The following is a 12,500-nucleotide window of genomic DNA, read 5'->3' as shown; positions in this document are numbered from 1 at the left end:
TCTGTCTGTCTTTCTATGTCTCTCGCCTTCTGTCTGTCTTTCTGTCTCTCGCCTTATCTGTCTGTCTTTCTATGTCTCTCGCCTTATCTGTCTGTCTTTCTATGTCTCTCGCCTTATCTGTCTGTCTTTCTATGTCTCTCGCCTTCTCTGTCTGTCTATGTCTCTCGCCTTCTCTGCTGTCTTTATATGTCTCTCACCTTCTCTGTCTGTCTTTCTATGTCTCTCGCCTTCTCTGTCTGTCTTTCTATGTCTTTCCCTTTCTCTATCCATCTGTCGCCTGTCTCTCACACACAAACACACACATAAAGACGCGTACACAAACATAAACACATAAGAGAGTCTACAGAATCCTGATGACAGTAATGATAATGGGAAAGAGCGAAGGTTAACGAGGGCCAGCCGGGGGGGCGTTAGCGAGGGTTGTGCTGAGTGTCCCTCGTTGTCAAGTGTTGTGTGGCCTCGTCTCCATATGCAAGTTCTTGGATTCCTTTGTTGCAAAATCAACATAGAAATATACATATCAAACCAAAATATAGCTTCTCAATAATTCTACAAGCATTAAGTAGTTCCCAACACGCAAATAACCAAAGCTAACTACTGTACAAGCAAATGACCGGCTGTTTAATAGTGAAAAAGGCGTTTGCATGGTAACGCATTCACTCTGCTCCAACGAGGGGAGAGGAAGGGGGCAGATGTGACCTACTTCAGGAGCTAACACTGTATGACCTCCCCTTGACCTCGTCTGCTAAGTACATGTCGGAGCTAGTGGATGGAAGTGGGACATTTAAAACCAAGTTATTAAAGTATTTCGGAGAATAAAACAGACTGAAACAACCCCCACGGATCTACATATTCAAAATACATCAAATAAACACTACAATCTGGGCTACAACTCGCACAAAATCCGGCTACCTACATTCCGAAGCGAAGGACAGATGGGAGGCGATAGACTTTTATTTTCTATATATTTATAAGGGACTAGATCAATGTCGTTTGCAAGGTCAATACGGTTATGTTAATATGGCTGACGGACACCCATACGGAGCGATGCGGGACGGGTATAATGGGTCCTGAAGGGGTGGAAAGGAAGAACGTTGGAGGTGGGAGGGAGGGAGAGGAGAGGAGAGGAAAGAGAAGAGACAGAGAGGAGAACGATGAGGAGAACGGAGAGGAAAGAGAGAGAGAGAGGAGAAAAAAGAGAGGGGGAGGGGAGAGGAGAGGAGAGAAATGAGAGGGTGAAGAGAAGAGGAGAAGAGAGGAGAGAAAAGAGAGAGAGAGGCAGAGATGAGACAGATAGATAGATAGATGGATAGACAGATAGCTAGACAGATAAACAGAGACATCGTGGGAAAATAGACACGCGCAATAGCTAATAATTCCTCGTCCGCCATACCTTTCACATACACACTAACCACACTGAAAAGAGTGAACAACGACCACCCAGACTGCAAGGAGTAGGCAGCGTCCCACTAATCAATGTCACTTAGTTCAGTAAACAAAACAAAGTAATAATAAAACGACAACGACAACATCACGGCAACAGGAACCCGTCAAAGACGCTCTTTAAACGACGGTGTCGAGATATGGCTCGGAGATACGTCACCAAATACGCACATTTGCCTCAAAACAAAAGATCATTTACTCGGAACAATGGCGGGACGGCGGGGACTGTGCCAGGGTTAGGTCGCGTCACAAAAACTTTGGAATATTAACGGGGACGATTTTCGCTTCCATTCATTTCATTAGCCATTTGCATTGGCGGGAGAAAGCGAGCGGGAATTGCAGTCCATAAAACAGCCTATCCACGCAAATGTGTGATCGCCTAAACAGCCAGGAGGTAAAAAGCTGCCAACTGAGCAATAAAACAAATGAGGATCAACTTCGCCACAAACAGAGGATCGTATCACCCGTGTAACGGACGTTTAAGCGTTCGGATCCCACAGGTTAGCGATCCCCTCAACATCTGCGAGTGTAAAAACCTTTAATGACGGCCGAGGTATGGGAAGAGATGGCGGAGAAGAATGGAAAGCAGAGACAGAGAGAGAGATAAAATAACGGGCCAAAGATAAACGACGCAGTGAGAGATGGCGGGAGAGGAGATCAGGAAATCTAATGAGAGATATGCGTTTCATTATGCCAAAACATCGTTTATTTATTCAAAGCTCAAGTGTATCTACGCCACTCTACTTCACCCCTTGCTCGGACGTTAAGTAAACAAGCAGCTTGTTACTTACAAATTAGGCATATTTTGGTTTCTCAAGTAATTCTAAGAATCGCGCCGAGCGTAGAAAAAGAAAGAATAAAAAGCATGAAGATATGAAAGGAAATGTTTGTGTTTTCTACAGCCTTAAAAGAAAAGAAACGAAAAACTAACGAAGAAAAACAAAATTCTAAATATATATAAAAAATGCGCGAGTTAAGAGAGAAAAAAGAAAACGAAAGAAAAACCGCCAAGCTCGCCCATTCAGTGCACTGTGGCAGCTTACTGCTTTGCAATTCAAATGGATGACTGTTCATTGATCGTCCACCTCTCTTCGTTCCCTTTCGTTTGCCGGAAAAAAAGAAACAGAAAAAAAAACTTTGTAAAGAAGAGCGTGCAAATGGCGAGGTAGCAATAGTTAAATCCCATTTTTCTCTAACCCAACGCCTGGCTTACGTGTCTAAATACACTCCATCTTGATTTCTACAAACTTGGGGTATTTTGACCAGACACGAATGCCGTCATTACACCGGGCGCTGAATATGCTAACGCCCCTCCTAAGGACCCGCGAAACAACCTGACATGACCAAATCGCATGAAAAATGGAAGGTTAGAGCGCGCCTTGGAGGGCTACTTACGTCTCGACCCGCGTCTTGAGGTCCGGCACGCACACGTTGTCCTCGCCGCAGTTGTTCTTGATGTAGATGGTGGTGCGAGCCGCCTCTCGCTCGCCCGACGCCGGAGGAGCCAGCATCGCGCGCAGCACTTCGCGGGGCACACGAGACCGGCCCTCCACCAGGCTGTAGTGCATCTCCGCTTCCAGGGGCGTCAGCTTATCCCGGGGGTCGCTCTGAGGGGAGGAGAAGCGGGCGGTGAGAAGCGAGGAGGGAGAGAGGGAAAGGGAGGAAAGAGAAAGAGAAGGGGAAGGAAGGAGAGAGAGAAGGGAAAGGAAGGAGGGAGAGAAGGGAAGGTTAGGAGTGAGACAGAAAGGAAAGGAAGGAGAGGAAGGGGGAAGGGAGGAGGAAGAGAAAGGAAGGATAGGAGTGAGACAGAAAGGAAAGGAAGGAGAGGAGGGGGAAGGGAGGAGGGAGAGAGAGAGAAGGCACAGGCGAAGGTGCTAATGTGTTGAGAAGCAGGTGAGAGAGCCCAGGGGCGGGGAGATGACGGCGGAGTGGTTCGGTCATTAGGAAAAGGGGAGGTAATGAGGGCGAGAGGAGGAAGGCGGGCAAGAGGGATGGCAACGGCCCGAGAGGGACACGTGAAAGGAGAGTCAAGGAGAGGGGGAGAGGGGGGGAGGGAGTCCAGCTGATGATGGATCATCTCGCGAACAAGAACATCAAAAAGGCAACGGTGTCACAAAAAAACCCATCAATCACGGCAAAGATCACCCAATAGATTTTGCCATTTAAGTCTCTTTCGCGAAATGAGTCTGATGTAGAATTACTCACCTCTTTGACGGATGGTGTTTGTTTATCATGAAAACCAATTGATCAAAATACTAAACCAAAGAAGTAGAAGAAGATGAAGAAGAAGAATAGCACGTGAGAAATGGAGTTAAAATACTTACGGTGATGTAGGTGTAAACAGATTTGCATCCCTTAACGGACTTCCTGAGTTCGATGGTGGAGTTGGAGACCGAGTGCTTCTCCTTCTCGAGGAAGAACATGCGAGGAGACAACTCAGCCTGTCGGTCCAGCTTCAAGGACACTTCCACAGCTACGAGAGAGATAAAAAAAAATATATAAAGTTAAAAAAGAGGAGAAAAAACTTCCTAAATTGAAAATGGCATTGTTTATTCACAGAAAAGGGGATAATTCATAGTCACACAACAGCACTGCAACACAAAAAAGCCCGCATCATCTAAATTCAACAATCATATCAGGACGAGAAATCGGCTGTGACACAATCGCATGTGCATACCCCTAAACATACCCGGCCGGTTTGAGATTGTCTTTTTTTATATGTCTGCGGCACAAAGGCTCGCTATTCACGACCAAACCATAAACGTCAGACTCCTCATCTGTCATTAAAACCTCGAGATCATCCGCCATTCATAACATACGCCATAAAAACTTCATCTGAACCGTAAAGATAATCCCTTCCCTTCCTTCCCCCTTGCCTTGCCTTGCCCCAGCCCGCCAGCACGCAGTCTACCCGCGTCTATTTACGAACCGAAGCGCGGCCAAACATTTAGCATCAATAAGTTATACACCACTTGAGGCTCCGTCATCGCCTGGACGCAATTGGACGGCGGTTATTCATTTGTTTGGCGATATTCAAGCCGGGCTTCGTTGGTTTGTGATTCAGACGTCGGGGGCAACGGGTGTATTTGTGGGCTATTTATGGAATGACGAAATACTTCATCTGAGTTGGGCATTGTTACGAAGGTATCGTACTGTAAGAGAAAAAACAGAGAGAAAAGCAGAGAAAGAGAAAGAAAAGAAAAGAAAACAAAATATCGAGCCACTATCATATGTTGAAATATAATGTCCAACTTCTCTTTTGTTAATGAAGACACGCGGCCACATTCCTTGCACAATCGCAACGCACTAGGCGCTGAGCAATAATAATCTTTTATCATGTTCCCCTTTCGCAGACGTGACTAAGCCTTGTTTTGCCCCAGCGTGAGTCCTCCAGCGCGGCCACAGCATCACCAGGAAACCGACGGAAAGGTCAGGTTCGTTGCGTCACCGGCTATCGGCGCAAAAATACGATGGTAACATCTTCAGCAGGAGACGCGGGTTTTGCAGTTGCTCTTCGTGATTCTGCAGGATTCACGAGCTACTTTGCAACTTCGTAAATAATTGGACGAAAGGATGATCGTATCACCGTCTTGCGTTAAGACACTCGCTACGTTTGCAAAATTAAACGTCACACTAATTCTTTTTACGTCATTTTTATTACCAGATGGACTCGTTGTTTAATTCTAGGTCGTCAGGGAAAGGCATACTAAATTTCAGCAAAGAATGATTATACTAACCCTCCCTCTACGCGTCTCTTACCCCTCGGATCCCTCGCAAAGCTCATGTCATGCGATCTTTGCAACATCTAACACCACAAGTAACAATTAAAGACGACCAGCACCGCAATTACAAGCTTCAACGTTAACTCTTTTTTTCCGGGAGGGTCTTAAGAAAGAGAAAAGAAGTCTTAAGAATGAGAAAAGAAAAGGACTAAGAACAACCGCTGTCTTTCTGGCTGCTTTTACGACCGCCGCAATCACCATCACAACAAGCAAGTGTTTGTACTCGTGATTATGACTGCACTGCGCCTACAAACCTGATCATTACATCTAAAACTATCACTGCAATTAGAACTGGGATCACCTACTGAAAATACCATTCTCCTTGCCTTTGTCTGTCTCTGTCTCACTTCTCTCTCTCTCTCTCTCTCTCTCTCTCTCTCTCTCTCTCTCTCTCTTTCTCTCTCTCTTTATCACACTCCCACTCTCACTCTCTCTCTCTCTCTCTCTCTCTCTCTCTCTCTCTCTCTCTCTCTCTCTCTCTCTCTCTCTCTCTCTCTCTCTCTCTCTCTCTCTCTCTCCTTTCTGCTCCTTCTTTTTTCTCCCCTTTCTGCCCCCCCCTCTCTCTTTCTCAATGTCTACTTCTCTCTCCCCCTCTCCTTGTCTGCCCCCCTCTCTCTTTCTCCTTCTCCCCTCCCCCGCCTCTCTCCCCCCGCAAATCAACGCTCACCACAGAGCGCCATGCTATTAGGCTGACGGGCACCTCCACAGCCGTTTCAGCCTCATAAGGAGTAAGCACCCAGCCGCTCGACACAACGGCCCTCGCTAACTCGCACATCCTTCAACCCTAATGACAAGGCTCAACGTGTTCTGGCATAAGGGAAGCCGGGGAAGTTTCGGGAAGAATCTATGTCGCCGCCGCTTTTCGAAGGTCTTTTGAGCGTGTTAGGTATTGACTTAGAGGTGTGTACTTGCCGGTTCTTTGGATATGAAGTTTTTCGTTCACGATCTTTTGCTTAAGGCTTGTTATACGAAATGAAGAATGCATTGGTGTATAACGTTGTGTCTGTGCGCACAACGGCCCAGCTGGCACCCGTCGATGAAAATCTTCACGTGAATGGAAGATTTATAATCCCCTGATACAACGAACGTTAACAATGACGTCATCAGGGTTAACAATAAAGCCACTTTCATTCTCACTCCGACACACGCACATGCTAAATCAACCATACAAAGAGCCACATAGGGAAGCAGATACACTTACAGAGGTCCTTTGGAACGCCGTGCCCCGAGTATGTCAGACAATACTGTAGGGCCACACACGGGACGTTGGTGCCGTCCTGAAGGGAACATCCCTGCTGGTCTAGGTCGATGATGCCGCTTCTGCCGCTGAAACTGAGGAGCAATGCTGGTGAGAACAAGCAAGGATTTGGTAAATGTATACAAAATCAGCAAAGACATTTATGTGCGTTCTAGCTGAAGTTTCGATGGTTAGACTTACTTTATTTCGGCCTTGACCTGGACAACAGGTCGCGTGCGGAAGACAGCGACTTTGTTGGTGTCGTAAGCGCCCACCGCCAGGTCGGGATACTCGTTTCCGTCCAGGTCTTCCCCCGCTGAGAGCGCCCATCCGAAAGTGGCGATGTTCACCTGCGTTAATTCTTCCGCCAAAAGTACCTGAGGCAATGACAGGTGAGATGATTGATTGAACTACAAAATGCCTCATACAATCAAATATAGCTAAACCAATTTAAATTAGTTGTGAGCAAACGTCGTACCTCAAGATGACCCACCAACAGCTTTACTAACCTGAGAGGGAGTCTTGGACAGGCCTTTGGGTCCCCCGAGGAAAATGTAGACGCCGCCCCGAGCTGTTTCGCCGGCGTAGGGGGCGCCCACCGCCAGATCACCGTAGCCGTCACGGTTGAGGTCGCCCAGGGACGCCAAGGACAGCCCGAAGTGACTCCTGGACCGATCGCCCATCAGCTGAACGGAGAGCTGGAAGTTACGCTGCGGGGAGAGAGGGCGAATTGCCAGTCGAAAGTAGAACTTAAAACAATATAAATCGTCACATGGGAAGCATATCAACGTGAAGTTACTTGCCGAAGAAAACACGTCCCAAACATGAAGGAAAAGTGCACGATTCGCTCACCTGCTGCGTCTGTGAGAAGACGGACACGGACCCCTCCTCGAAGTCCGTGGAAGCCGCTGGGTCCGTGTACCAGGGCGCGCCCACCGCCACGTCGTCGAGACCGTCTCCGTTGGCGTCGAGGACAGTGACGGAGTAGCCGAAGTATGAACCGATCTACGAGGTAAAGGCAAGATTAAGGTACCTCAAAAAATCTACACACCGGGAGATATATTCATTAACAATACACTAGACAAAAAAAAAAAAAAAAAAAAACATAAATAACTTTCTCTAAATGATGGTTACATCACCTCGAAATGCAAGACTTACCTGGCGACCCGTAATATTGTAGAGGATGTTGAGGCGGTGGTCGAACACTACTACCTGGCCCGTCAGGTTATTGCCCCGGGGCATCCCCACCGCCAGGTCCTCCTCGCCGTCGCCGCTGAACTCCCCCGTGGCCACAGAATAGCCAAGGTAGCTCATGTCGTCCTGCTGGGGACCCTCCCCCGTCGCCAGCGCCTCCCTCTGGTTGAGTAAGTCTTGGTAAAACACCTGACCTGGAATCAAAGAAAGGCGTGTCGTTAGCTTCGTTAAGGCATGAATACTCTACGATAAAACAGTCACGACAATTTTAGATTAAGGGTGCTATACAAATCATCAACGGATTACGGAATGTAAAACCACAGTCGGACAAAGCCCACCCCTTCTCCTCTTGAATGGCTTCTTGAGGGAGTAACTACTGCTATTGTGTTTGGCCCTGTCTTGCCCCGGAGCCTAATCTCGGATGACAGGTCGGCCGAATAATCTCCGTCCGCGGTTCACGATATCGCAAGGTCCGCTTTGAACTCGCCCAGGAGCTTCGCCTCGTCGCACCTTCTCGTCCGCAGTTTAGCAAAACCCATAAAGCGTCTTTGCATTTACGAGCCTGAGACAAATAGGGCGACGCGGGCGAAGCGGGCGGCGAGGCAGCGCCTGTTCCAAATGTCGCGGGCGTCGCGTCATGACGTTTAGCGCCATTTGACTTCCATGAGACGCCATCTTTGGGCGCATGAAATTTACGATCAATCAGCTCGGCCATTTATAAAAAGCGACCCTATGGAGACGCACCGTGCATATCACTGCGGTGGCCGCGCCGATTCCAGCGCGATAACCCTCATGCACAAAGGTCCAGATTTAACGTCCTTTGAAAAGTGACAGCGGATGATCGCCGAGTTAAGCCGCACGCGCTACTCAGCCTCTCGTTCCCTGCCATTGTTTGATAATCCGACACCTGTGACTGATCGCGCACAAAACCCGGCTCAGAAATGGAAGGCGGCTGCCAGCCAGCAGTCTTACATGCATTTCTATATGCAAGCACGTGCGCGCGCGCGCACACACACACACACACACACACACACACACACACACACACACACACACACACTTAGAAAAGCGTGTCTCCAATTTCTTCTATTAGGGGCATCGGGGGCACTGTCAGGCCCAATCACGGTTTTCGTCAGCCGAATGCCCTCCCGGCTGGCGTATCAGTGTCAGATCCATCCCGATAGAAGCGTCAGCTGCTCATTTCCACTAGAAAAAGTCGTGGCGCGTCATGGCTACTTGAATCACTGACAGTCACCATCGCCGTCGTTAACCTCAAGCTAAAACATTCATGTATGGTTGGTAATACAGCTGACTTATATCATTAACCTGTGATTGAAGACTAGACGTCAATACGACTATCAAGTGACGTGGCGATAACGGATCAACTCAGAGCAAGTGCACATAATAAGTTGATGGCGGTACATACATACACCACTATAAATATCCGCCAAGTGTGCAATGGCTAACCCACTTGACCACACAAGCTCGCCACACTTCTCTCCTCTCCTCTAAGTAAACAATGCCGTCACGCCCACCCTTCCCCAACCCACCCACCCACCCGCTAACCCACCCGTCTGCCCCCCGCCTCCCGCTACGAGTCACGGAATGCAAAGCGAAAGCAAAGTTTGGTATGATAACGGACCAAAATCTCTCTCTCGAGATAATGTTTCTTTGTCTCTTCTGTTTGCAATGGAACACACGCGGTGTTTATGGCCAGTATTCTTTGTTCACCTGCAAGAGATGGCGGGCGGTGGGCAGGTGGGGAGGGGGGGAGGGGAGACGATGGCTATGTTAATTTGATGGTTTAGTTTTTGTAAAGAAATATAATTTTGGTTTTCCCTAATGCCTTCAAGTGAGTCCCCTCTGGAAAGATATTCTGGTTACTTAGGAATTTCAGTAATTTCTAGTTAAATAGTTACATAAAACTCAAGAGTAGTACATCACCACAGCCATTCTAAAATTTAATTCTGCTGTACCTAAACTTAAACAAAGATAAAAAGAAATTTCTCCCATTCATGATATTTATCATCGCAACCCCCACAGCATATTTTATGAGCCAAGATCCTAATAGAAAAATATATTCATCTCTGAGCATCGCATTATGATTTGCATGATAAGTCCGGCTCAGCATCAGCGACGGGCGCATCTGAGGAGAAGGGGGCGCCGCAGCCTCCCCGTCTCTCCTCCACCCTTGACGTCTGAAGAACCACTGAGGCGATTGAAAGGGTTATCAACCATCTTGTCTCTTTTCATTAATCTAATTCTTATCTCCAGATACATCAGGAATGCAAAAAGAGTCTGCACCTTCGCCTGAGAGGGTCGGGTGTGCGTGGCCTCTCAGCCCCTTTGGGCGAGGGAGAAATATAAACCAAGGGTAGAATTGAGGCTGTGTACAGTCCGTTTTAGAAACTTAATAACGCTCAGGAAAAAGGAAAAAGAAAAAAAAAACACAAGAATGAAAGATAAGCATGTAGGAGCGAGACATATTCCCATATATCTTCAAGTAGTGTGGATTTTCTCACGTCTAATAGGGTGGTGATGAATTGAACATTTCTCTTCTGTAAATTACCCTCTAGTTAACTCCTGACATTTCTCTCACATCACTGGGCGCTAATCCTTTGTCGGGCGGTGTTGAATTTATCCTACAGACAGGGACAAACTACAAACCACTTGAACCTTTGTCCTTTACATGACCTCATAGTGGAAATTTCAGACCGAAAACAAACAAATTTAGAGATTAGCAACGACTCCTTTTCATCACCTTCTTGAGCTCCTCACGCTTATTAGGACAACAAGACAGTTCGTAATTTCCCAGTTAACACTTGCCAATGATTTACCGGTCGGACCCACCACCAGGGGAGGGCAATACACAGACGGCCACTCAATAAATAACAGGGAGGGAGGGAGAGGGACAGGAGAGGAGTAAGGGGGGGGGGGGGGGCTGTCACACCGCTGTAACTCCGGCCCAACGAACGAGGCGACATAAATCTCCGGGCGGGGGCGCTGTGATAGAACAATCGCGGGGCTGATTTGTTAAACCTGACATAATCGTGATGGCCGAAGACACATGGCTGGCTGCTTCACCCCCGCGTTGCTTGTACCTTCGGTGTGATTTGTGGTAACGCTTGTCCCTTCGTGAAGCCTCGCCTGGCAACATTTCTGAGGCTCGCGAGGCAGGGACTGAAGGCAAGATTTATGCCTTCCTTGCTGAATATCAACAATGCTACTCTAAACAGCACAATCCTCTCCGTTCCTCCTCCCCGCCGACGCACAGCCCTAATATCTCCGCACAATTAAACGCGCGTAAACAGAAGCAGGAAGCACTACCGCCACCGTTAAGTCCAAATATACAACGCATTCCCGTCGTTTGCGTGGAGACGTGAGCTCGCGCCTTTGAATCACTCGATCACTTGCGTCATGGTAAATACCCGTTAAACCCGTGATATCATTCTCAAAACACCAGCTACCCACAAACCTTCGATCCGGGAACGAGAATGCATAAATTAATACATAAATAAATAATGAGATGTGACGTACATAGACCAGGTCTCTCAGCCTCTCTCATGGGCGCCATCAATCAGAGGACGCCAGCCGGACGAGGCGCCCTAATCGAATCAAGAACCGCCTCCGAAAGCCTTTAATCGGATCGCTTTCTCGTCCGGGTCTTTTCCCCCATCGAGACGACTCAGGTGCTTGGGAAGGGGAGGCGGGGTGGGGGTGAGGCCAGGTGCGGATATTTTTTTTTGGGGGGGGGGGAGAAGTGTGTTGGGAGAGGGGAAGGGCGAGGGAGAGGGAGGGGTAGCGGCCAGGTGAGGACGCTGGGGAGGAGAGGCAAGGGAGGAAGGGGGAGGGAGGGGGAGGATAGCGTCTACTGGGGAGGCCTGGGAAGAGAACAAGTGCGTGTCGGGGATTTAAGAGGGGGTGAGTAGGGGTAAGGGAGAGGGTTGAGTGGCGTCTCGTGGGGAAGCTGGGGGGAAGAGAGGTAAGTATGTGTTGGGTAATGGCGAGAAGGAGTTACGTCCTGGGCAAGGGGTAGGGGAGAAGCAAAGGGAGGAAAGGTAAGTAAGGCTGGGTAAGAGGGAAGTTCCTGCGAAGGGGAGCAAATGGAAGGGAGGGAATACTAGGAAGTGGGTGATGACGGGTGCTCAGAGACGAACGAGTATGGGAATGAGAGAATGGGGCTGTGGGAGCAGGAAGGTAGATTGCCCCTCCCACCCCATCCCCCTTCCCTTCCCCTGCTAGCGTCTGGTAGAAGGGAAGGGGGAGGGGGTGAGGCGCCGCTCTGGCGTTAAGGGGAAAAAGCAGAGAGAAAAAGAACGGTGGCTAAGTCTGAGACGCCGCCATGACTGGGGATTTGCAACACTTAGGCTATTTTGCCCATTTGCCCGCACCTCCAGACTCCATCTCGGGGGATTACACGGGATTAGAATATATGGGATTACGCACGGGCACATACACAGCTCCGAGCTCAAGGGGTGGACTACGCACCTCTCTCCGGAGATGCGTATAGCGGACAGCGGAAAGGGATGATACTTTGCTGTAAATCGATCCCTACTTCAATATAAACGTTTTCTACTCTACTATAATACCAAGTCTATGCGTTCATTATGCACATTCAGCAGTTCGGTAACAACCTCTCTCGACTTCGACTACACCCATATCCACCAGGAACACAGGCGAGGGTCGTGGGTGGCTTGCTATCACAACCGGCCACCTGCCTATCATCATCCCGCCAGCAAGACACAGAACCTCGGAGAACTCAAGAAACATTTCCCACGTCGCAGCCAATGCACCATCCTCCTTTTCCCTCATGTCTCCACGAAGACCAAACCAAAACAGCAATT

At 48.6% G+C, this 12,500-nt stretch overlaps 1 protein-coding gene across 1 annotated transcript in view; it reads right to left on the bottom strand.

The window, feature by feature from the left end:
- LOC125035058 (integrin alpha-PS2-like) overlaps positions 1-12,500 on the bottom strand; it is a 99,571-nt gene that overhangs the window by 9,271 nt on the left and 77,800 nt on the right. The window contains exons 7-13 of the mRNA XM_047627159.1: positions 7,621-7,850; positions 7,315-7,467; positions 6,972-7,172; positions 6,664-6,839; positions 6,427-6,557; positions 3,768-3,916; positions 2,839-3,050 (exon numbers count right to left, since the gene is read on the bottom strand). Of these exons, the coding sequence (XP_047483115.1) occupies positions 2,839-3,050; positions 3,768-3,916; positions 6,427-6,557; positions 6,664-6,839; positions 6,972-7,172; positions 7,315-7,467; positions 7,621-7,850 (1,252 nt within the window). The remainder of the gene's footprint in view (positions 1-2,838; positions 3,051-3,767; positions 3,917-6,426; positions 6,558-6,663; positions 6,840-6,971; positions 7,173-7,314; positions 7,468-7,620; positions 7,851-12,500) is intronic.

The sequence above is a fragment of the Penaeus chinensis genome, chromosome 19 (assembly GCF_019202785.1).
Source record: "Penaeus chinensis breed Huanghai No. 1 chromosome 19, ASM1920278v2, whole genome shotgun sequence".
Taxonomy (NCBI): Eukaryota; Metazoa; Arthropoda; class Malacostraca; order Decapoda; family Penaeidae; genus Penaeus; species Penaeus chinensis.
The sequence above is the reverse complement of the archived record's forward strand: the minus strand, read 5'-3'. Positions and strand labels throughout refer to the sequence as shown.